Genomic DNA, 23,160 nt, shown 5'->3' with positions numbered 1-23,160 from the left:
AGGACTCATTTGTTCCCAATGGTCTTACGTCCTTTTGGGAGATCAACCAAATCCCAAACTTGATTTGACTCAATTGACTTCATTTTCTCTTTTATCGCATCCATCCGTTTTTCCTTATCGGGACGAGTTAGAGCCTCATTTACATTCTTTGGCTCATCCTCTTCTAGTGGAGCTATCATGAAAGTTTCCCCTTCAATTTCAAAGTGTCGATGGGGAATGCTTTTGCGGCGAGTTCATCATAGAGAAGATTGTACCCTAGCTACTTCATTCTCCATTATGCTCCCACTCGGAATAAATAATGGTATCGTTTCATCAAGTGGTAGCAATTGAGACCGGTTCGTACTCAACTCCCCACTTCTCACATTGCTCCCACTTGGATCATTATATCCAACTATCCCATTATCCCGATCTAAGGTGTCAAATAGGGAATAGTCTTCACCTATTTCGCCTTTTTTCAAAAATTCTTTCTCTATGAATGTGACATCTCTTGATTCAAATTTAGTCACACTTTCGCTTTCTTGCTCCCCTATGAACACATACCTTTTTAAGTGTTTTGAATATCTTATGAAGATACTCTTTTTGCATTTTGGTCCCAATTTTTCATATTATGAGTGGACTCATGAGTATAGGCAGCACAACTCTAAGGTTTAAGAAAGCTCAAATCAGGTTTTTGACCTGTCCATAGGCACACGGTTAAGCACATAGGCAACAATCAATAAAATATCGCCCCAAAAGGCGGTTGATAAATTAGCTTATGCCATCATGGACTTAACCATTTCAAGTAATGTTATGTTTCTTCTCTTAGCTACTTCATTTTATTGAGGAGTATATGAGATTGATAATTGTTTATCTATTCCCTTTTCATCACATAAATCTATGAACTAATCGGACATATACTCTCTACATCGATCGGATCTCAAAGCTTTTATTTTCTTGTCTAACTAATTTTCCACTAAGGTCAAAAATTTCTTAAAGCAACTCAATGCTTCTGATTTATGAGAAATCAAATAGACATAGCCAAATCGAGTATAATCGTCAATAAATGTGATAAAATAAATGGAACCGTGCATTGCTTTCACATTCATTGGACCACGGATGTCCGTATGGATTAGTTGCAAAGGAAATTCAGCTTTTGTGCCCTTTCCAAATGGCTTTCGCGTAGTTTTCCTAGCTAGGTAATATTCACAAACAGGCAAATCGACTTTTTCAATATTGCATAATAAGCCATCTTTGACTAATCTATTCATTCTATATTATCCAATATGACCAAGCCTAGCATGCCAAATATTCACATCATTTTCACTAGAATTGGAAGATACAATAGGGAATAACAAACACTTACATTAGTATTTTCCACATCCAACACAATAAAGTCATCTACAAAATAACTTGAACCATAAAAAGTTGTACCTAACAATAAATCCACACCATTGTTATGGAAATTCATACTAAAACCAAGTTTGACTAACACTAACACATAGACAAGATTTTGATAAATCTCTAGAGCTTAAAAGATATCATGCAAGAATAAAGTGTGTCCACCACGCATGATGAGTTGGCAGGTGCCAATTCCTTTAACTTCCACTTTAGAATTATTTCCTACATAGATCCATCTCACTCCACTTGGAATTCATTGAAATTTCACAAAAGTACTTCTATCTCTGGCTACATGGTGTGTGGCATCCGAGTCTATAGTCCACAAAGGATAAGATTCAGTTAAAAATGCAGAACTTGATGCAAAACTAACACTTTTAAGTGTATAAAGAGTTTTTACCTTCTTCGGCTTGCCACGATCGCGAGCAAAGTGACCTTTCTTGCCACGGTTGTAACATTTCATCCTTGAAATGTTTTTCTTCACGAGACGCTTCCCTTTTCCATATTTCTCAAACTTCGGTTTCTTACTAGATGGTTCCGCTCCTTTACCTGTCTTCTTTATGAACCTGCCAGGATACTTGCGCTTGGAGCCCGAAGCTCCATGTGAGCTAAAGCTAGCAAAATATACATCAGATTGTGTCTTAGCCGCCGGAAGGCGGTCCTCCTCTAGCTCCAAGTGGCACATAGCATCCTCGAAGGTCTTGACATTTTCATTGTGAGTTAGGTTAACTTTCATGTGCTCCCAGCTATAGGGCAAATAATTGATCACTGCATGCACTTGTTGTTCATCAGATAATGTGTGACCAGCATTCTTCAGCTCACTAATCATGTTCGACATTTTTCTCAAATGCTGCTTCATATTATGCCTATGTGGCATCTTATATGTGTCGAATCTGATTGTAAGCTGCCTCGGCTTAGTGGCGTAAGTCCGCCTAAATCTAACCTTTAAAGCATCCCACATATCTTTCGTATTATCATACTGCCCGAACTCTCGTATGATATCATTGTCCATGCTGCTCAACAACGTAATGCGAGTAGTTGAGTTCTTTTTCTTCCAAATAGCGAATGCTTCCTTATCTCTCCTGTGTTGTGCAGTAGTTCCATCCTCTGGCTCAATCATGATCAAGTTAAAAGCTTCCAGTGCCTCTAGCTCTTCCAGCACATACTGAATTTTCATATTCCGGATCTCATAATTTTCACCGTTCAACTTCTCACCCTTATTGAGCTTAGCCACAATGTTCTTTGAAGTCGTTGCCATTGTATCTGAATATGAGGTAATTTAGACATTTTTCACGAATCGTTAAGTCTATTTGAATGCAACAAATGCAACATATTTATGCATTTTAATTGTATTAACATACAATCTCACAATATACCATAGAATCGACAGTTCACTAAGTTCTCATCATCTCATAGGAATTCTAATCCGAAACTAACATCAATACAATTATTCCATTTGTGTTCATGTAAAGATACTAAAACTCATGAACACTCCCACACAAAAATATAATATATATATATATATATATATATATATGTAGAGAAGATATTGCATTGAATAATCATATTCCATATTCCAACAAACATAATATTCTCAAAAAACATTAATTCAACAACAAAAAATTCCTAAAAAGAATCTCCTAGACATACTATGAAATGAGACTAACAAAGGAACAAACTCATATGTAATAACGCATTTTGATCATTTTTCCTGTTTCAACGTTGACCCATGTTATTTCCTTCCTACAAGGAAATTATGCTTCAAGATCTATAGAGGAATGTTCTATTACATTGGGAACCCATATCGGTGCCCTCGGATAACCCTTCTGAGAACCTTTGTTGATACGCCAAGGCGCATATTGTCAGTACAAAGATCCGTTGATCCCGAGCGATGATGTCTTCGCCAGCCCGATTCTCATGTATTCGTGCAAGAAATGTAGCACATAATTCTTGTATATGTCATGCTCAATTATTGCACGAGTGAGCAATTCATGCTGTTCCTCAAGCATATAGTTCCTCGGTGCATAAAAGGCATCTATAGATGATACTTCATGTCCTTCCCATATGATCTCTTAGAGCATGCTGTTGACCCTCTTTACATGGGTTATAATGTCACGGACATTATCCCACCTATAATGGCCCAATCGGTCAACCTTTTCATTCATGCCTTGTTTTTGCTCATCTATTCTTGGCCTTCTAGGCGTTATCATACTTCGACCCACCATGTAGTCACGGGGCCTGGTCTTGATGACATTGTTCCCGCAACAAATGCAGAACAAAGTGGATTACTAAAATCCATCAATCATGTAGTTTTTACAAACATATTATAACCAAGAACATGCAAGTCCAGGTATTAAACAAGCCCCTATAGGTTGACCGACCCTTTTTTTTTTTTTTTGTCAACAATCAACGATCGGTTAATGGTCACCGGTCGATCGGCGGTTAATGGTCAACAGGTCACGAGTCGGATTCAACCTAAAGCAAAACCGGATTTTGTTTAAACCAAACCTAGATTAGGAAAAATCAAAATATGGTTAGAATTACCTTAAACCGGAATAGGGATAAGCTAAAACCTGGTTAGGACACACGATAAATCGGATAATAGGCCTCGGCATGCGCCACGCACGTGGGCGCGTGGCGCCCACTCGCACCGGACCCCCTCGGCACGTGCGGCTTACTCCAACGGCCTCCAGCAACGATGCTCCCCTCTAAACACTCGTTTCGTCAATACGAACTTAATGGTATACTAAAACCTAATTTCCGTTGAACTAAAAGTGACAAAAAAAAGGACGAAACATCGCGGCCTAGAGGGAGTTTGCCCGTGGTGGAGCATGGCACGCGTGCAGCCGCTGCCGGCGTCGCCTCACGACTTGCGACCACTCAAAACGATCGTCTTGACGAGCCCGATCCAACTATGTATTCAGAAATAATTTTCATTTCATAGAACATAAAAAATTATGGATGAACAAGAACAACGTAAATAGGGCTAAAATCACTCAATAATACGAAATCATTAGAAAAACAATCAAGAAACAAGTAACATGGCTCTGATACCAATGTCGGAATATGAAGCCCATTCTATCTATATATTCAATTTGTGAAAACATGCCCAATGGATCACTTGAATCAACGATCGAAGCGAATATATCATGAGGACATACCTTAATTGTCACAGATTAAGTGCCTCTTTGCGATCTCGGAAATTCCTTCATGTTGAATGCCAATCAACAGTGAGTTGGGAGAGAGCGTAAGTCTTTTTTGTCTTCTTGAAAGTGACAGACTTAATAAGAGGAGATAGAGCAGTAGTTTTTTTTTTTTTTTTACGTCATTTGAAGAAACGTGACTTATCGGGTTTCAAATAGAAGATAACTACTAGTGGGCGGGTGATTGCTCGCATGGGCGCATACTGTAAGTCCCACGCACCAACACTAGGTAACTCACTTATCTCATGGCGTAGCAAGAAGTAGACTATTGTCGCTCGATCTAGTATGGAAGCAAAATATTGTGCTCTTGCCGATACAACAATAGAGTTGTTATGGTTATGATGGTTACTAGAAGATATAGGTGTATGTCACAACGGTGGAACAATGCTTTATTGCGACAATTGGAGTACTATCCAAATAGCACATAATGACGTTTTCCATGAGCGCATCAAGCATATTGAAATAGACTACCATTTCATATGCTCTCATGTGCTTCATGGTACCATTCATCTTGTCTCAACCTCATCGGCTAATCAAATTGCTGATATATTCACTAAGGCACATCCACCTGAGCGCTTTCAAGATGTTTTCTCCAAACTCCATTTGACTTCTTCCATGTCACCTTGAGTTTGAGGGGGATGTTAGAATAATTAGATTGATTATGTTAGAATATTAGAATTGATTTTGTTAGATTATTACGATTATGATTTTGTAATATTACGTTACTATAGATAGCTGCTCTGTAAAGCCTATAAATAGGCTCCTGTATAGACAATGATAAACAGACAAAAATTTCACAATTACATTTTCCGCTTCGCTTTATCTACCCCCAATAAACTTTTCTAAATTTCTACCTATTGACAACACACAAAGGCTTCTTTGAAACATGATTTCATAGCTCATAAACCTCCGATTTCGACCTAGAAACTGAGAATTCAACTTAGTACTAAGTTACAACGTTACTTAGATATCCTCTTCTGTTGAAGGAATCAAGGCTTGGAATTCTCACCGAGCGCTTCGAAATGAAGACAATTCGGCGTGTCCAGATGTCTACGGCTTGCATGAACCGGCGGCCCCTCCTTCCTCCGTTGTCTCCTCCCCTTTCTTATTTTTCTTGCTTTTGCGGACTCTCCCCTTTCTCTTATTGAATTACCTCTTCATTTATTTAGCAGCTGAAACAACATTAATAACGGGCTAAGGATGTCGTTTCAGAACCGAGCGCACCAAACTGCAAAATAGAGAAATGCGTGTATAACTCGTAACCCACCAATTAAGCAATGACGTGAAAATATATCCTCTTCTTTTCCTTCTTATAACAATTCAAATTTTTCAGTTAAGCAATAAGCTTCGTGAGTATATGTATGACATTGGCAATGTCGGTGACCAACCAAGCAAGATTAAGTTTCCGAACTTCTTAAACCAATTAAGCCATATGCGCAGTAATATTAAATCCCCTTATTAAAAGCTGGTTAGGTAAAATGGACAGGTCCCAGAAACCACGAAACATCAATGTCAAGCGGAACTTAACATTAAACAATTCCCTGCATATGATCCTGCTCTCATAACATTAAAGTTGACTGAACTCGAGATGAATAATTTTTTGAATATCCCAAAATGTCGAATTGCAAAAATCATCTAACAACCACGAGTTTAGCAATTTTTGAAATTATACAAACGTCTGAAAGTTCCATTCCACCGACTATTTGGTGCAGTTGCGACCCACAAGTTTCTTTAGCTTAAAGAAAAAAACTTTCAAGTGAGGAGAAAATTTCTTCCTCTCTCCCGCCAATGAAAATGCCCCAAACGACTGGATTAGACCTTGAGGTTGCCTGTATCAATCATTGGCATGTTGAGCCCCAACCTCTTGCTGGATTATTTTAGAGATGGAAATTGTTAATTAGCATCACCTTCTCTCACTTTCTCAGCAGCTGTCATATAAATTCCTCTTTCGACACAATTAAGCTTCTAGGTTGCTCGTTTTCCTGTTCCAACAACATCATTTGTTCACCGAACTTCCCCGGCAAAGTCCAACGTTGTGAGGAGATCTTTTGCCAAGATGGGGTCTGTGGAAAGATCAAAGAAGAAGGTCCACTTGTGGAAGAAAGCCGTAGTCCACTTCTCTTTATGTTTCGTCATGGGATTCTTCACCGGCTTCGCTCCCACGGGTAAGCCCACGACGTTCGCCGGCCGACCGGTCACGTCCAACAAAATGGAGATCTCCCCTCCACAAGCTGCAGAACTATTGGACCCGCCGCCGATGGCATCTTCACATGTCAATTTGAACAGAAGCTTGATTTCCGAGGCGCCGGAGCGGGTCCTGGGGAAACCCCATGCCGAAGCTGAAGAGGAAGATCTCTCGGAAAACGAAGATAATCGAATAGAAGAAGCCGAATTTCCGGAGGGAAACAGTGAGCTTGTCCCTAGGAGGCTCCTGATCATTGTCACACCCACCACAAGTGGATCGAGAAGCCATCCATTTGCGGGTGTGCTGCTGAGAAGGTTGGCGAATACTATAAAGTTGGTCCCCCAACCATTGCTGTGGATCGTGATCGAAAAGCGGTCGGATTCCGACGAAGTGCCGGAGATCATGAGGAAGACGGGAATCATGTACCGGCACCTGGTCTTCCGCGAGAACTTCACAGACCCGGATGCAGAGATGGACCACCAGCGGAACATGGCTCTCCGGCACATTGAGCACCACAAGCTCAGTGGCATTGTTCACTTCGCGGGGCTCTCGAACGTCTACGATCTGGACTTTTTTCAGGAGCTCAGAGAGATTGAGTAGGAATTCTCGCCTCAGTTCTCTTGATTATGTCTTTATTAATTAGTTTTTCCTTTAGTTTTCTCTTAATATGAAGCATAGGATGCTGTTATGGTTAGTTCTACCAAACAATGTCTTTTTATAGGGTTAAGTAGGAAAACATATGCAAGCTGCGGATCTTGACGTGCAAAATGGTGGGAGTTTTCAAAGTTTTAGGTGACGCTCTAGGGAGATATTGTACTAGGATTTAACAATGTTAATAGCTGGAATATGGTTATACTATAATTCACACCACACGTGGATAAGACATGGCGATGGATATAGTTTAGGACACTTAGGTTTCGTTTGTTTAAACAAATAAATGATTTGAAAAATATTTTCCTAAAAAGTGGTTATTTGTATCTCTTGAAATAATTAGCCAATAAATTCTTTTCATTATCGACAATAATTTATGTTAAAATATTTTCGTAGAAGATGGGAAAATTTTCGTTCATTCATTTTTATAAGTGATACGAGCGATCATCTTTAGAAAAATATTTTTTAAATCCTTATTTTTTATAAAACAAATGGAGCCTTAAGCCATGTTTTATAGATATTTTCACATGCATAACAATGGAACTTTGCCGCAACATTCATACCACCTAAGCAATGTAGCGCACGTCTCCTTAAGCAACATTTGATCAGTATTAGTTGCTATTCCACATCAAAATCTTCAAATGAATGTCAACAATCAATTGATTGGGATACATGTCGCGTGATGTAATAATTTTTGTGAAACCCCACTTTCCGTTTTAGTAATTCCAACAGCTCTTTTGTCCTCACACAACAGCTTAATTATCCCCAGGTAATAATCATTTGATGGTGACTGTCCAATTATATTATGCTGGGGACATGAAGTTATTAGATCAGCTACTCAATTAATAAGGGGTTGATCGAGAATGACTCTGAATTTAATTAATAGGATGCTTTTATTTCGCAAAAAAATAATAATTCAAAAAATATTTTTCATGAAATAATTGCCAATAAAAAAGAATTTTATTATCGATAACAATTTATGTCTAAATATTTTTATGGATGATGAGAATATATTTTTTTCTTTTTTTTGTAAGTAATATAAATTATCATCTCTAAGAGAATAATTTTCGAATAATTAATTGTTTGCAAAATAGACCAAGCTTTAGATTCAAATAGCAAATGATACGTAAATTCATTCACGAGACTATTTTTGCTTTCTAATAGTTGTCTCTCTTTCGAAACTAAGCAAGTCCTTAAACTACTTCATTTGAACCTTGGGACGTTAAAATCCTCGGGTATTCCCAGTCAACGAGGAAGAAAAAATATTCGTTTGATAATTGTCTAATAGTTGTTGCTCTCCTCATGAATTTATTATTATTATTTTTTATCATTAACTGTGTACAAAAAAAAAAAATCTATGCTTACTTTGGGAATATAATGATATACGACAGGGTGTTTGGGACGTGGCCTATGGCGGTGCTATCGGCGAATCGGAAGAAGGTGAACATAGAAGGGCCGGTGTGCGACTCGTCCCAAGTACTGGGATGGCACCTGAGGAAGATGAGCAACGAAACAACAGCCACGAGCGAGTCAAGGGCAAGACCTCCCATCCACATCTCCAGCTTCGCCTTCAACAGTTCCATCCTTTGGGACCCTGAGCGATGGGGCCGCCCTTCTTCCGGTCAACCCAACTCTCAGGTACCACACTCCTACTAAGCACCATCATACCATTACAAAGTACAAGATAACTCACCCCATCCATCCACGCCATCGATTCATATTACAATAAATCAATAGTTGAATTTGTTGAGACACCAATAGAGGCGCTAAATACTTCTAAGCCAATAAAAACCCGAATCACGGTTAGGGCGGATCTAGACAAGCAAATCTCCTCGTTGGACGAGCCCGCACACATAGGCAAGCGTGGGCCCATCTAGATCTATTTTTCTGTTTTTTTTTTTAATTAACAGGAAAAAATTCGTATTCTACAAAACAAAGGTAGGCCCTGGAAAAGGACTGGCTGCCCACTTATCATATCCATTAGGTAGCCGACGAAGACGAGGGACCTAGTTCTTGGTGGGTATACCTTCCTAACTGAGGGAGGCTCATAATAAGCCCATTGGGCCTTTTCCGTGCGACCCTAAAGGATTGGGCCTCCGATCCATTGACTTTTTCGTCGGTAGAATTCCTTGAACAATTTCTTGGTGGCAACTCCTATGCACCGACAGGAAATAAAGATTCGAGGACAAAGTCTTATTATTTTTGTACGTGTCGGTGGTCGCTGAAGGTGGGGGCTTCGGGTCAAAACATGCACAATTCCATTTCGGTTCGGTTTTGTTCGGGTAACATGGAAACCCGATTCGAACCGAACCCGTTGACAAACCTCTTTTAGGGATTTAAACTTTTCATTCACAAATAATAAAAAAAAAAAAAGATGAGCCCTGAGCTCCACATAATGGCTGCATGAGTCCGTGAACCCGTAATTAATTCCTACATTCGATCTTCATCCGATAAGTATCCGAGATGCTCATGAATTCACGAGGAAAGAATTCGAACATGCGTATAGAAGTATCATAATTAGAAATGATTTGACCATCCGGATTGACAAATGTCATGCCTACTTTTATAAATTCGATCATATTCCATTTTTCTTTTGGTAGAAGAGCACGTGACATTTTACGACGACTCTTAGGGTTCCCTCATTCGGGATCCCTAGGGAAGAGGATCGTGCCACCAAAAAGAGTATTATGAGAAATCACACAAAATCATTTGGCGGTGGGTGTCGAACAACAATTCGTGCATGTATAATTCAACAACAATTCATATCCTTATAATGTGAAAACGCGAAAATTTTCTTTTTTAATCAATTGCATGTTCATCACATTCCCTAAAAAGTATATATAATGTGATTGCAATCTCGAGCCAAGACTCAAGAGGGATCGATCACTTGGGCGATGCAGGACTCCATAAAGTTCGTGAAAGAAGTGGTTCACGAGGACGAGACCAAAGTGAAGGGACTTCCGGGAGAGAAGTGCTCCAAAATCATGCTCTGGCACCTTCGCTATCCACCCACTCGTCGTCGTCGTCATCGTCATCCCTCGACAGCTTCATCGGACGCTGATTCCCAACGATGAGAGAAAGGAAGACAGCAAATCAATAAAAAACGATGTTATTTTCCCTGTCGTGTTTCTCAAAGTCTCATCAATTAATTCTTTTGGGGTTTATAGTTTACTCTGGAAGGGCCTATTGTAGAGCATATAAAATTTGTTTCGGTTTTGAGTCATTTTGCAAAAATTGTTCAAGACCCTCTCCTTGATTTTAGGCCTCACAGTGCGATCAAAAAGCAAGGACCATTGGTGCGTTCCTCTCTAAGTGCTAGGGTTTTAATAGTACCAAGCTAACGGCGGCGAGTTCGCGCTTTTTTGCAAAATATACAAACATGTGATTTTGACACTAATTTTGCTTCAATTAATATGGTCAATTCGCTTAGGTTTTGTGTGGATTTTGAGACTAATTTTGCTAATGTTGCGGCTATCGTGGTTGGACTCGGAAAGCTTGCAAAATATGCAAATAAGTGGTTCTTTTATAATTTCGAGAAACTCAAAATGTTTACAAAAGAGAAGCATCTTTTGCAGAGGACATTTGTGGCCTTATGAATAAATTTTAACCAGAATATTTTACCAAGCAAGAGAAAATGCCTTTGAGGTCCACAAAATGTAAAAACTACAGAAACCACCAACCATTTTGGGTTTGACCCCAAATTGTTGGTAGATTGATTTGACAGGTATGAACTCTTCTTTACTGATCATGTTCTATTCAGCCATGAATCTTAGAAGGACGAGGCTTCGTTCTGAGATGAAAGATGACTTCCTTGCTAGTATCGAAAAAGTCCTAAACTTATTATTTTTGTGTCGATTTAGTCTTAAACCTTTTAATTGTGCAGTCCTAAACTTTCAATTTAGAGCCAATTTAGTCATTCCGACTGATTTTAGCTAGATATTACTAATAGATATCGGCCGACCTACGTGGTTTGACCGGTGCTGACGTAAATTTTTTTTTAAATAATATTTTAAATATTTTCTTTCTTTTTTGTTCTCCTCTTTCATCCAGTGGTTGGTGAGGGTTGGCCCGTTGAGGCGAGGCCAAACACTAGCGAGGCCGAATGTCGCTTGGGCGAGGGCAGCGAGTCTTGGTAATGCTTGGGTGAGGGTGGCGTTGCTCGGGCTTGGTCGAGGCCAGTCCTCACCCAAGTAACTCTCGCCTTGCCCTTACCTTGGCGATGCTTGGCCTCACCAGCTCTTGTCCTCGCTTAGGTGACAGTTTCCCCCAGAACAAGTGAAATTTTAGATGAAAACCTCGTGGTGGAATATGTATTAAAGTTAACCTGTGAAAATGAGAAAATATTTATGCAAAAAAAAAAAAATACCCTCATGTTATCTAAAGTTATGAGCAGTAAAATTGGGAAAATTATCAAAAGAGTCCTAAACCTATTACACTTTTGCCAATTCGGTCATAAACATTTTAATTTTGCTAATTCAGTCCCAAACCTTTTTTTTTTGTGCCGATTTAATCATAAACATTTTGCATTTATGCCAATTAAGTCCACTTGGCCAATTTTGACCGGCCGGCGCCGACGTGGACACCGGCCAACGATGACGAGGCTTTTTTTTAATAATATACTTTTTTATATTTTTATATTTTTCTTTTCTTTCTTTCTTTTTTTACATTTGACTGTTCATCTTCTCCTTGCTCGTTCCTCCTCCTTCCTCCAGACTCCAGATTAAAGTGGAGGATTTAGGACAGCTCCTCATAATATCTTGTCAGCGGCGCCCTCACCAGATCTGGGAGATGGCTTGCGGTCCTCGACAGCCCCTAATAAAGTGGAGGATTTAGGATAGCTCCTCATAATATGCTGTCGGCGGCGCCCTCACCAGATCCGGGAGATGGCTTACGGCCCTCGACAGCCCCTAATAAAAAAAAATGCAAGAATAGAAAAAGAAGAAAAAAATAAAAAAAAATATTAAAATATCCATGTCGGTACCAGCCGTGCCACATAGGATTATTGACGTTTACGTCGGCGATTTTCAGCCAAAATTAGCCGAATTAATTCAATTGGTCTAAAGGCAAAATATTTAGAACTGAATTAGGACCAATGAGATTCATGACTTTTTTGACACTTTTTCCACACGTTTAGAAAATTTTTGGTAGTTTTCCCACGTAATAATGGCTTATACATTTCTAACGAAGGGAGAACTGTCTCCATCATTAGATTTGTGGCGAAACATGGGCTCGACATATGCAACCTCACCCACGTTTAAGATGAGTCAATGAATGTGGGAAACAAGAGCGTTGGGTGCTCATTAAACTTGAAGTGAAGACGGCAATTATAAAGAAGCGACAAAACAAAAAGCAAAACCAAAGCGATTGGCCAATGCACATGTGATCGTTAGTTGGCCTATCATACTCAATTCAAACATAGGGGCAAAGCATAATTGGTAATGCATGGTCATGGTCGACGAGCTGCAGGTTGTCACATGAGGTGTTCCAAGTGCGCAAATCTAATGTGTTTGGTTACATAGCAATTACCCAGTTAAGTTGAAACATCGCTTTGTCGTATAGTCCAGTCGCTCTAAACTCATTCCGTCATTTGAAACGGAAGTATTTGTTATCATTGGGAAAATTATCACAAAAATCATAAAATTATTGTAATTGTGTCAATTCGATTTTTAAATCTTTTTCTTGTTAATTCTTTTTTCATCCAAAAAAATAAACCAAAAAAAGGAGATGATTTTGACCGAAAAGTGATGACATCGGCGTCAATCATCCTATATGGCATCGCTGACGCCGACGTGAATATTTTTTTTTAAAATTTTTCTATCATTTTTTTTTTTTTGTGTTTTATAGTTAAGGGCCGACAAGAGGTTGCCGACCTCCACATGCCACTAGGCAAGGGCTCACGGCCCTCGCTCACAGTTGGGGGAGGCCGGTGAGGTCTTATGGCTCTCACCGTGGCCGGCGGGGCCTTGCGGCCCTCGGTCAAATCTCGGCGAAGGTCGCAAGTCCTTGTCTAGTGGGCGGTGAGGGTAGCGACCCTTGCAGCGATTAATGAGGGCTCACAAGCCCTCGCCTAGTGGCAGGTGGAGGTCGCCAAGCCTCAACCGGTGGTTGACGGCATCTTATTGGCCCTTAACTATAATAAAAGAAGAAATAGAAAAAGAAAGCATAAAAAAATTATCAAAAATTTTAAAAAAAATTCCACGTTGTTTTCGTACCAACCAACCAAAAGACAGAAAAAATGATGAACTGACTTTATTTGTTGATTTCTCCCTCTTACGTGGACCATTACTTAACTGAATTGTTCACCGAAAGAACTTAATTGTAATTTTTGAAGAAGGTCTAAAACTTAAATTAACCAATTAAAAGGTTTAGAATTTGATTATACATTACACAGAAGATTTAGGATTTTCTACACAATTTTGCTGATCTTAAGGCAAGAATAATTTAGGAAAAGGGAATCGGCGGCGACAAAATTAATAAGAGGAAGCTCCACTGAAATAAGACGGAAAATATAACTCGAGTTTATGGAAATGTTTCAAAAGGGAGCTCCATTGTAAGACAAAAAAAAAAAAAAACCTTTTGCTAGCCATTTGTCGGTGGATGGTCAAATGCCAGCCACAAGTTCATTGCTAGCAAATAAAAAAAAAAGAATTTGTGATAAATTTGTATGGCAAGCATATCACGGTCGTAATGGTATGACTGTCAACTTATCTTTTCCAAAAAAATAAAAAAAAGATAATGGGCAAAGAAGATTGAAGGGATTCTTCCGAACATGTCACTACATTGACACTCTAACATAAAATATCATTAAACATGTTATGAGGCTGTCATATTTAACACGTCTAAAACTGTATTTAGACGTGATAACACGTTTCAGGAAAAATTATCTAAAAAGTCCCATACATATTATAATTGTGTCAATTTAGCCCTAAATTTTATTTTTGTCAATTTAATTCTAAGCTTTTTACATTTGTACCAATTCAGTCTTTCCTAGCCAATTTTGGTCGAAACTCCTTGATGTAGCTCGACTGGCGTTGAGATGACGCGACCGGCGCCGACGTGGATAATTTTTAATAATGTCTTAACATTTTTTCCTATTTTTTATTTTTATTTACATTTTTCTTTTTTTTTTTTTTCTTCCCCTTTCTTCTTCTTCTTCTTCTTCTTCTTCTTCTAGCTGGTCGGTGACAAGCCGCGCCATGTGAGTGATTTTCAGCCAAAATTGATCAAATAGACTGAATTGACACAAATGAAAAAGATTAGAAATGAACAGGTAAAAAAAAAAAAAGAAGGTTCATGATTGAATTATCACAATTGTAATAGATTTAGGACTTTTTTGGTAATTCTCCCCATGTTTCAATATAACTAAAGTGTCTTGTTGACATCAATAACATGTTACGTTGAATAGCTAAACATAATTAGACATGGCATGAATGGATTAAGATGGTTAATCTGCACAAATATTTTATTATTTGTGTATAAATGTGTTGGAGAAACATCCCTCTGAATTTTGATGATTTCAAAACCAACATTGATATAATAGCTACTATCATAAGTGCACATATTTGTGACCATATTTGAAGGACTTTGATGATTGATATACATGATTGTTATAAGAGCTCAGCTTAAACTTGCCAGGATGATGAAGATCTTAACAAGATATGGACAAATAAAATATGAGATTGTGTTCATAAGAATTTGGAGAATCCATGGTCATTCGCTTATCATCATGATATCTCTGGTAGTCGATTTGCTTAGTAATTTCATTGGATATCGGATCATAAGTCACTTTCGCACACTGTCCGTAAACAATATCAACTGACTCGTGAGAATTTGCTCATGATGATTGTGAGTAATAGATGTGGGAATATCAAGTCATTCATAATGCTGTTGTAGCATTCGTTTGAGGATGATCGTTAGAGATAAAAATTATAGCCGTTGGCAACCGGAACGAAACGGTAGGACAACCAAAAATCGTCAGAGAACTCGATACAGCTTTTGTCAGAACAATGAAAAAAAAAAAAATCGGCGATTTGTTAGCAACTCCATAGACTATTTTGGGAAAACTTGCTAATGTTCACGGAAAAGAATTGCATGGGTAATCTGATTTCAGGACAACGGTTTCCGACAACTCCTAATGGCTCCTTACTCCTCGAGACGATATGCAGTGGGAAGATTCAGGATGTCTACATAAGCGAGGATCATTGACGCTAAAAGGGGTTGGACAGAAATATAACAAGGTAAAAGTGTTCATTGCTGTAATCTTACTGATCAAAATAGTGATCCATGCTTCTGAGTTTTCCGCTGTAGTGTTCTTGCTATGTTGTAATCGTGACAAGATTAAGTGTATAAGTGTGATAATAGCACTTGAGTCCTGATGGTGTAATCTATCATCTGATAGGGTTATTACTTGCTTACGGTAACTCATCTTGTTAATTACAAGAGCAGTCCAGCCAAAGTTGCGGCTGTACTCTAAAGATTGGACGTAAATTTGAGGACAAAATCGAACCACGATAATTTGTTGTGTGCCATCTTTTTAATCGTCTTCGTCATTGTTACTGCACCATCAGCTTCACCTGATCTTGATGTTATCTACTTCTCCCGACGTTCGAGAATTGATTGTTGATTCAGGCGTAATTTCTTAAAATTGTCAAAATAACCTATTCACCGGTCTCTAAGTTACATAGTTAGCATTGTATACATATCTCACGTGGGGAATCATCAATCCTAGCTACGACATAATGTTAATATATACTCCAAAAGCTTGAGACTTGTACTGATCTCTTGACATAGTTCGGTTAGTGAGGTGTGTTGCGGAGTTGATAATTTGCTAAACTTAAGCTTGATTTTTTTTTTTTTGGTCGGAAACTCAAGCCTGATTTGACTCGCAGATATGGTGCGCAAAACTCAACTCGAGCTTGATTAAGTACCAACTTTCTTATTCGGGCTCGACCCAACTGAAAAATCAAGATGCTTGACTCGGTTATATTCCAATGTGCTTATAAATGAACTCGAGCTCAAATTCGAACTCTAATTTAATAAGCTGTGGTACTATGTAATTTTAAAACTTTGGTGTCTATTTTCATGATTGCTAAATGATTCCAAAAGAAAATAGAAGTTTGATTAGCGAGATTATATCTCGAGAACTTGCCGAACCGAGTATTGATGAGCCGGAGCCGGAGCCGGAGCCGGAGCTCGAGATCGACTTGACGAGACACTCAAATAGTTCGAGCTCGAGTTTGACTCGAAATCGGGTGAGTTGTGATCTCGAGTAATACTTAAGGCAAGCTTAATTTGGCAGCTAGTGATTTCATTTAATTTCACCTCGGTACCGATTGAAATACGTAAATTTTGTTGTTACTCCTATATAAATAGTCTCAACGAGAAAAAAAAGTCTTTAGAAAGTTTATGATTAACCGATGTAATTTACTCTCATTTGATTCAACTATTGCCACCTTCTCGAGGATCTAAAAAACCCCTCAATTTCGAAAAATTCTAAGATACATAGTATAGATTCCTTGGTATAATATGTAGAAGTGCCCGCCTATTGCTATGTTCCTAACCATAATGCAAGGCATCGTGTCAAAAATTAATTTTAAATAAAGATCCGAATAGCTTTCATTTTCTCAAATAATAATCTATAACCTTGGTCAAGGACATTTTCTTCTTATTTTCCTTTATTCCTTTTTTTTTTCTTTTTGCCGGTGGCTCACCGACGATGTCCAGAGAGGGCTTGGCGAGGTCTTACAAGCCCTCGCTTCGTCTGCTGAGCTTTCGCCAGCCGCAGCAAAGATAAAAATAAAAATGAGAAAAAGAAAAGGAAAGGATAAAATGATTTATAATTTAGAATTAAAGATTATTTTTAAAAGAAAATACCTTTGAACGATAAGAATATTAGGCCGATTGGAGGCTTGAGTAGGTGATAAACGAAGGGAAGCAAATAAACAAAAAGAGTGGGGTCCACGCTCTAGCAAAACCAGCTGGGAGTACTTAGACTTAGAGCAGAGCGGAGCAGAGTTGGTTCTCTCTCTATCTAATCATTTCGTTGCCCTCTTTCTCTCTCTCTCTCCTCTCTCTCTCTCACATCCCGATATTTTCCTTTCCTTCTCTCTCCTCCCTCTTTCTTGCTTAAGTCCCCCAGCCAGAGAGAGAGAGAGAGAGAGAGAGAAAAGGAGAGGGAGGTCCAGTCCATTCCCCGTTGCGTCCCCGGGAAGAAAAAGGAGCTTCGACTCGAGATCTGCATCCCACCTCTCCCGGCTTTCTCCTTCCTCCACTGGTCGCTTCATTTCCAGGTAGCTTTCTTTCCTCTCTCTATCTCTCTCTCTCTCTACTGGACCCCCCCTGTTAACGACATGACATCTGCTCTTTTCCTCGCTCCGTTGCTCGTTGTCCAGCTTCTTGCCTCTTCTTCTTCTTCTTCTTCTTCTTCTACTTGTCCTTCTACTTCGTATAGTTGTTGTAGCTCGTTCCGTGGCATTTGCTCTTTCGGCTTCCAACGGTTTGACCCACTTTGACTTCCGGAAAGTTCGGCCGGGCGAGTTTTGCGTGTCGGTTCAGTTCCCGATCGCTAGCATTTCGCGGCAACGATCTGGTATCAATTTGACGGATTGGAGCGTGGGGATGCACCGAGTGCAATCCGCGGTCCAGTCTTTCCACCTGCCCTACTTAACAATTCATCTCCGGTTACTTTGGCCGAGCTGTGGCGTGCACGCACAGAGTTTTGCGGATGCAATTCATCCGCAGGATCCCGTTGTTTCTTGTTCCAGTTTTTCTTGCTCTCCGTGCCTTTGTGGAGATTCGAAGGAATTCGGGATGGGGTAGCCTGCGTTGTGATCTTTCGTATCTCCTGTTTATCAGGTCGCTCCAAGTAAAATCGACTCTCTGACGATTTCCAGATTTATGTTATCTGCACCGACCCTGATAGACCCTGATTAACTTGGGCGACTTTGGGGGGAAAATGCTTAGTTAAGTAGAGTGGGTTTGGAAATCCCTTTTCAATTGGGTTCTGATTCCCACCAAATCAACAGATGATAAGGAGATGGGGAAAGGGAACTGGTTTTCCTCTGTGAAGAAAGCTCTCAGCCCCGACTCGAAAGAGAAGAGAGAACCGGTACTGACTCTCACAACCCGATGTTTAATTGCGTTTTCCTTTTCTTTTTCTGCGATCCTTTATTTGTTTCCTGACAGATGTATGAGATGTCTTTTTCCAGAAATCTAGTACGTCCAAGAAGAAATGGTTTGGCAAGCAAAAAGACCTTGTATCCGATCTGAGCCTCCCTGCGACAGTGGCGGAGCCGCTACCTCCGCCACTTCCTCCTCAGACTGAAGAAGTGAACTTGACAGATGAGGCGAAGGAAGAAAGCAGGCATGTTCATGCCATTGCAATTGACGCTAATTCCAGTTCAAATACTGCTGCAGAGGCTGTGAAACCAACTTACTTTGTTCAGTTTGCTGGCAAATCAAAGGAGGAAGCGGCGGCAATTAAGATTCAGAAATCATTCCGAGGATATCAGGTATATCATTTTGTCTTGTGGGATTTGTTTCTATTTTTCTTTGATGCTGTCAAAGTCCCATCTGAAGGATGCTTCTTTGAGTAGTTGTTGCTGACTTACACAGAATTTTCTCCAAGTTTTAATATGGAAAGTCGTTTCTCGCTGTGAAACTCATTTGAAATGCTTGCTACATAGCTGCGCATTTAATTAATGGCAATGCCAAGCATCAGCTGATCACAAACAATCAATTAGCCAGTCGCCTCCTGGGCCAGATTTTTCCTATTTTGCCTCTGCAAGAGTCATACCTGATAGGACCATACATTCACATCCCTATTTTGGTGCACTCTAAGAAGAGTTGTCGACAAATGTTTGATAAGTGTAGGTTTCTACGCAAGTGAAGCATTATCGGATCCTACACAGTAGCATCTCCATGTGGGATTAATCTTTGAACAATGCCACACACGACAAACAGTACTTAGGTCTTTTTATCTTGAGGATAGCACGTTTCTGGCCAAATGAAGTTGGCATGGTACCATTATGCAATAATCTTCTGTAGGGAAATTAAATACTAAATTATTTCCTAAAGCTCTAAGACGTGTTTCAAATGAAGTACAGTAGCTGGATCATCAGATATCAGTTCATTAATTCTAAGAGACTGGAGTTCTGACTGTAATATCACCAAAGCATCAGATGAAGGCAAAGACAAACAGGATTAACTTGGTTCAGACACTAGAGGCTGAAGTTCTTGATATGAAAAATCAACAACTTGAAACTATTCAATAAAGTGGTTAAGATAAGTACCATCATGAATTTTCTTATGATGGAGATGTCAAGTGAACTCTGGCTTTGGAATGAGTCTTTTCTTTAAGTGTGTCATTGACATTGTCAATATCTTTTTCAAGGCAAGAAGGGCAATGCGAGCTTTGAGAGGGCTAGTCCGGCTGAAATCGTTGGTTGAAGGGCCAGCAGTCAAACGCCAAGTTGTGAGTACCCTAAAGTGCATGCAGACTCTAGCTCGTGTACAGTCTCAGATCCATTCTAGGAGGATCAGAATGTCAGAGGAGAATCAAGCTCTTCAGAAACAACTCTTGCAGAAACGTGCAAAGGAGTTAGAGAATCTCAGGGTATTTCTCATGTATCATTGTGCATACTCTGAAATCTATGTGCCGCAAAAGCATGTTTTCAATTGAAATATTGATGCCATTAGTGTGATTTCTTAATGAAATTTACTCGACATTAATAAACTGATTAAAATACTGTTTGATATTATGATTTTGTTTCTTGGAGAAGCTAATCTGATGATAAGATAATGCAAAGCAAGCTTAGAATTGCCTGAAGAGACAAGGCTGCTTAAATCTTGTAGTATGTTATTTAACCTTTGGACAAGAGATGAGACCCGTGTGCTCCTTCAGGACCGTGGACAGGATATTAGCATTTTAAATTCATTATCAAGGAAATACTGGATTCTTATCTCTCTAAATAGATGCATTGATCAAGGCATGTCTCTCATCGGCTTTGGCACCTTCTGGCTTGGCCACTCGAGGATCTTGTGGCTAGAGAGCAGGTTGACTTTGGCTGGAGTAATGCCAGAGGCACATAAAGGATTTCAAAATGTAGGGACATTGCAAAAGTTGAAACATTGGGGCATATTCACCCCAAAAGTCCAAGAGGCAAATGTAATTTGCTTCATAAACCCGCTTTGAACCAGCGTGAACAGACCGTGGCTGGATCCTATTATAAACTTACTTTGAACCAGGATGAAGATACAGTGGCTGGATCCTATTTTTTTAACACTTCCCAGAAATCTGGTTTTTCTATCAACCTACTCCAGCGTCAGTTCAAGAATTCCGACTTCATGGTTTCCTCATGTTAGAGGGCACATTGTCTCATGCATATTTTCTTGGGTGAAGATGAGCTTTTTATATTCTTGACTAGGGCACATTGTCTTATGGATCTTACAGTTTGCTCCCTTAACCACCAATTAGTTCAGTGTTAATCACTTCTGACAAATATCCCCTGGCATAAATCTTAGGTTTTTTAAAGACCGTTTGCTTTACTGAATATGACCCTTTTGACAGCTTGGGGAAGAATGGGATCATAGTCTGCAGTCAAAGGAGCAAATTGAGTCGAAGCTTCTGAAGAAATTTGAGGCAGCTATGAGAAGAGAAAGAGCCCTCGCTTATTCATTCACTCATCAGGTGGGCTATGACGTTGTTAATTTGTCTAACAAATCAGTTGCTATAGTAGGAAATGAAAAACATTGCCAAAAGCACTAGGAGATTTCATCAGTGAATGGACTTCCTTATTGAGTATTGATTCTTTCTTGTATTCCTATAGAAGCCAGTTTAGCAGCTCAACTAGATATGCCTCTTATCTTCTTACGTCTCATCCTACTTTGCCCTTTGTTTATTTCTCAAGTCTTGCATTGTAATTTCCTCAAGGTAATATTCTTTTATTGTTATTATTCCTTATGATCTGATTATATCAGATGCATTGAGAAAATTAGAAGTCCAACAAGTATATGTGCCCTTTTCTGCAGAGTCTTGATTCTTTCAATGCATTTTGTTCACCTAGGTACAAAACAAAGTGTGTTCAAATGCTGTTATGGGATGGTAGCATGATCCCTAGATAATCGAATGGATATGTGCTTAAATTCGTGTATTGTTAATGCTTCCTTTGCTCTAATGGGAAGTACGCTTGATATGACCTTCAGTATGATGTTTGAGTGATTATCTGATACTGGATTTTAGTCTCTGCCTTAAATTTCTGTCTACTTTTCTTGTCACCAGTGGCCTGACGTTGATAAGATAAATTCTTTTACTACACCGGGTGAAATTCTCATCTATCTGCCTATTACTCTTACTGCCTCCTGCTACTTTGTGGGAAAAAGATATCATTTGCAAATCTCTGCTTTCTTTTCTTGTTTTTCTTTTTTAATAGAACTGTCCACTAACATAAATAAATTTCATCTCATACTCGGCTTCCTCCTGTACAGAAAACTTGGAAGAATCCGTCAAAGTTGACAAATCACATGTTCTTGGATCCAAACAATCCCACGTGGGGTTGGAGTTGGTTGGAACGTTGGATGGCTGCCCGACCTTGGGAGGGCCGGAGCACTACCGAGAAAGAGCCCAGCAACAACCTGAAAAGTGCATTCCCTAGCATCGCCGGAGGGGAAGTTACCACATCTTATGCTCGCTTCCAACTCAATTTGGATAAACAATCTCCAACAGCCAGCCAGACAAACGGCTTCCAGTCCCCTTCAACTCCAAAGCCAGCCTCATCAGTAGCCTCTCGCAGACTGAAGCCAGCTACTCCAAAGAGCAGTGCCCGAGTTGCAGACGACGACTCCGAAAGCATGGTGAGCATGCAGTCTGGTATGAACAGGAGGCATAGCATAGGAGGGTTGTCAGTTCGAGATGACGAGAGCCTGGGAAGCTCCGCCTCGGTTCCTAGTTACATGGTAGCCACTGAGTCTGCGAGAGCCAAGTCCCGGTTGCAGAGTCCATTGGGGATAGAGAATAATGGGACCCCGGACAAAGGAACTGCGGGAACTGCAAAGAAAAGGCTCTCTTTCGCGCCTTCACCGGCCAGGCCGAGGAGGTATTCAGGTCCTCCAAAGTTAAACAGCAGCATTGTGTCCGAGAATAGCGTGACAAATGGAGGGGCAAGCTAGCTAAGTTGGAGTTTCAACAAAATGAAACAGATACGTGAAGAAATTTGGGAATGCAAGGTCACTGCTTGTCGCATCACGTTCATTTCTTTATTGTGATAGTGGGAAGAATATTGTTTGATTGAAAAGTTTCGTTCCTCGGGTTGGGTTTAGTTGGTGGGAGATCGCTTATTTGTTATTATTTATTCACGTTTGACATACTTTCCTGTTGGTCCGGTTCTTGTCATCTTGATGAGTGTAATAAACCGCACTGCCATTGTCAATGTCCTGTTTACTCAGAGATTGATGTGTTCTCGCAGTTAAACGAATAATTCCTGTGTTTTTTCTATGTTTATAATCATGGCCAATTTTCCCCGAGCGACATGCGATCACGCAACAGAGGATGGTTACTCTAGATTCTATTTGCTTGTTTCGTGAAAAATGAATAACTTGTAAAATATTTTTTAAAATAATGATTGCTTATACTACTTATAAAAATAAATATACGAAAAATGTATTCATTACTTAAAAAAAGCGAAACAAACAAAGATTAAATAAAAAGATAAATTTGTCACCTGTAATTTCCTTGAAATTTTAATTTCTTAT

General features: G+C 39.5%; 2 protein-coding genes across 4 annotated transcripts; both read left to right on the top strand.

Annotated features, from left to right (window-relative positions):
• Positions 1-6,412: 6,412 nt before the first annotated feature.
• On the top strand, positions 6,413-10,632 carry LOC115735146 (beta-1,4-xylosyltransferase IRX9-like). Its single transcript, XM_030666253.2, has 3 exons — positions 6,413-7,358; positions 8,805-9,051; positions 10,314-10,632. Exons 1-3 carry the CDS (start codon positions 6,634-6,636, stop codon positions 10,485-10,487), a joined length of 1,146 nt encoding a protein of 381 aa, XP_030522113.1. The 5' UTR covers positions 6,413-6,633; the 3' UTR covers positions 10,488-10,632.
• A 6,911-nt stretch (positions 10,633-17,543) lies between these two features.
• Positions 17,544-22,855, top strand: LOC115735092 (protein IQ-DOMAIN 2-like). 3 transcript variants are annotated; one of them, XM_030666165.2, is made up of 6 exons: positions 17,544-17,702; positions 18,438-18,520; positions 18,621-18,923; positions 19,805-20,026; positions 20,981-21,100; positions 21,898-22,855. In XM_030666165.2, exons 2-6 carry the CDS (start codon positions 18,449-18,451, stop codon positions 22,576-22,578), a joined length of 1,398 nt encoding a protein of 465 aa, XP_030522025.1. In that variant the 5' UTR covers positions 17,544-17,702; positions 18,438-18,448; the 3' UTR covers positions 22,579-22,855. The 3 variants fall into 3 exon arrangements, with proteins under 3 accessions (XP_030522025.1, XP_048127253.1, XP_048127252.1); XM_048271296.1 differs by having other exon boundaries at positions 17,559-17,702; positions 18,268-18,520; positions 21,901-22,855; XM_048271295.1 differs by having other exon boundaries at positions 17,560-17,702; positions 18,268-18,520.
• Positions 22,856-23,160: the final 305 nt, after the last annotated feature.

This window comes from Rhodamnia argentea, chromosome 10 (assembly GCF_020921035.1).
Source record: "Rhodamnia argentea isolate NSW1041297 chromosome 10, ASM2092103v1, whole genome shotgun sequence".
Classification (NCBI taxonomy): Eukaryota; Viridiplantae; Streptophyta; class Magnoliopsida; order Myrtales; family Myrtaceae; genus Rhodamnia; species Rhodamnia argentea.
This window is presented reverse-complemented; position numbering and strand designations above follow the sequence as displayed.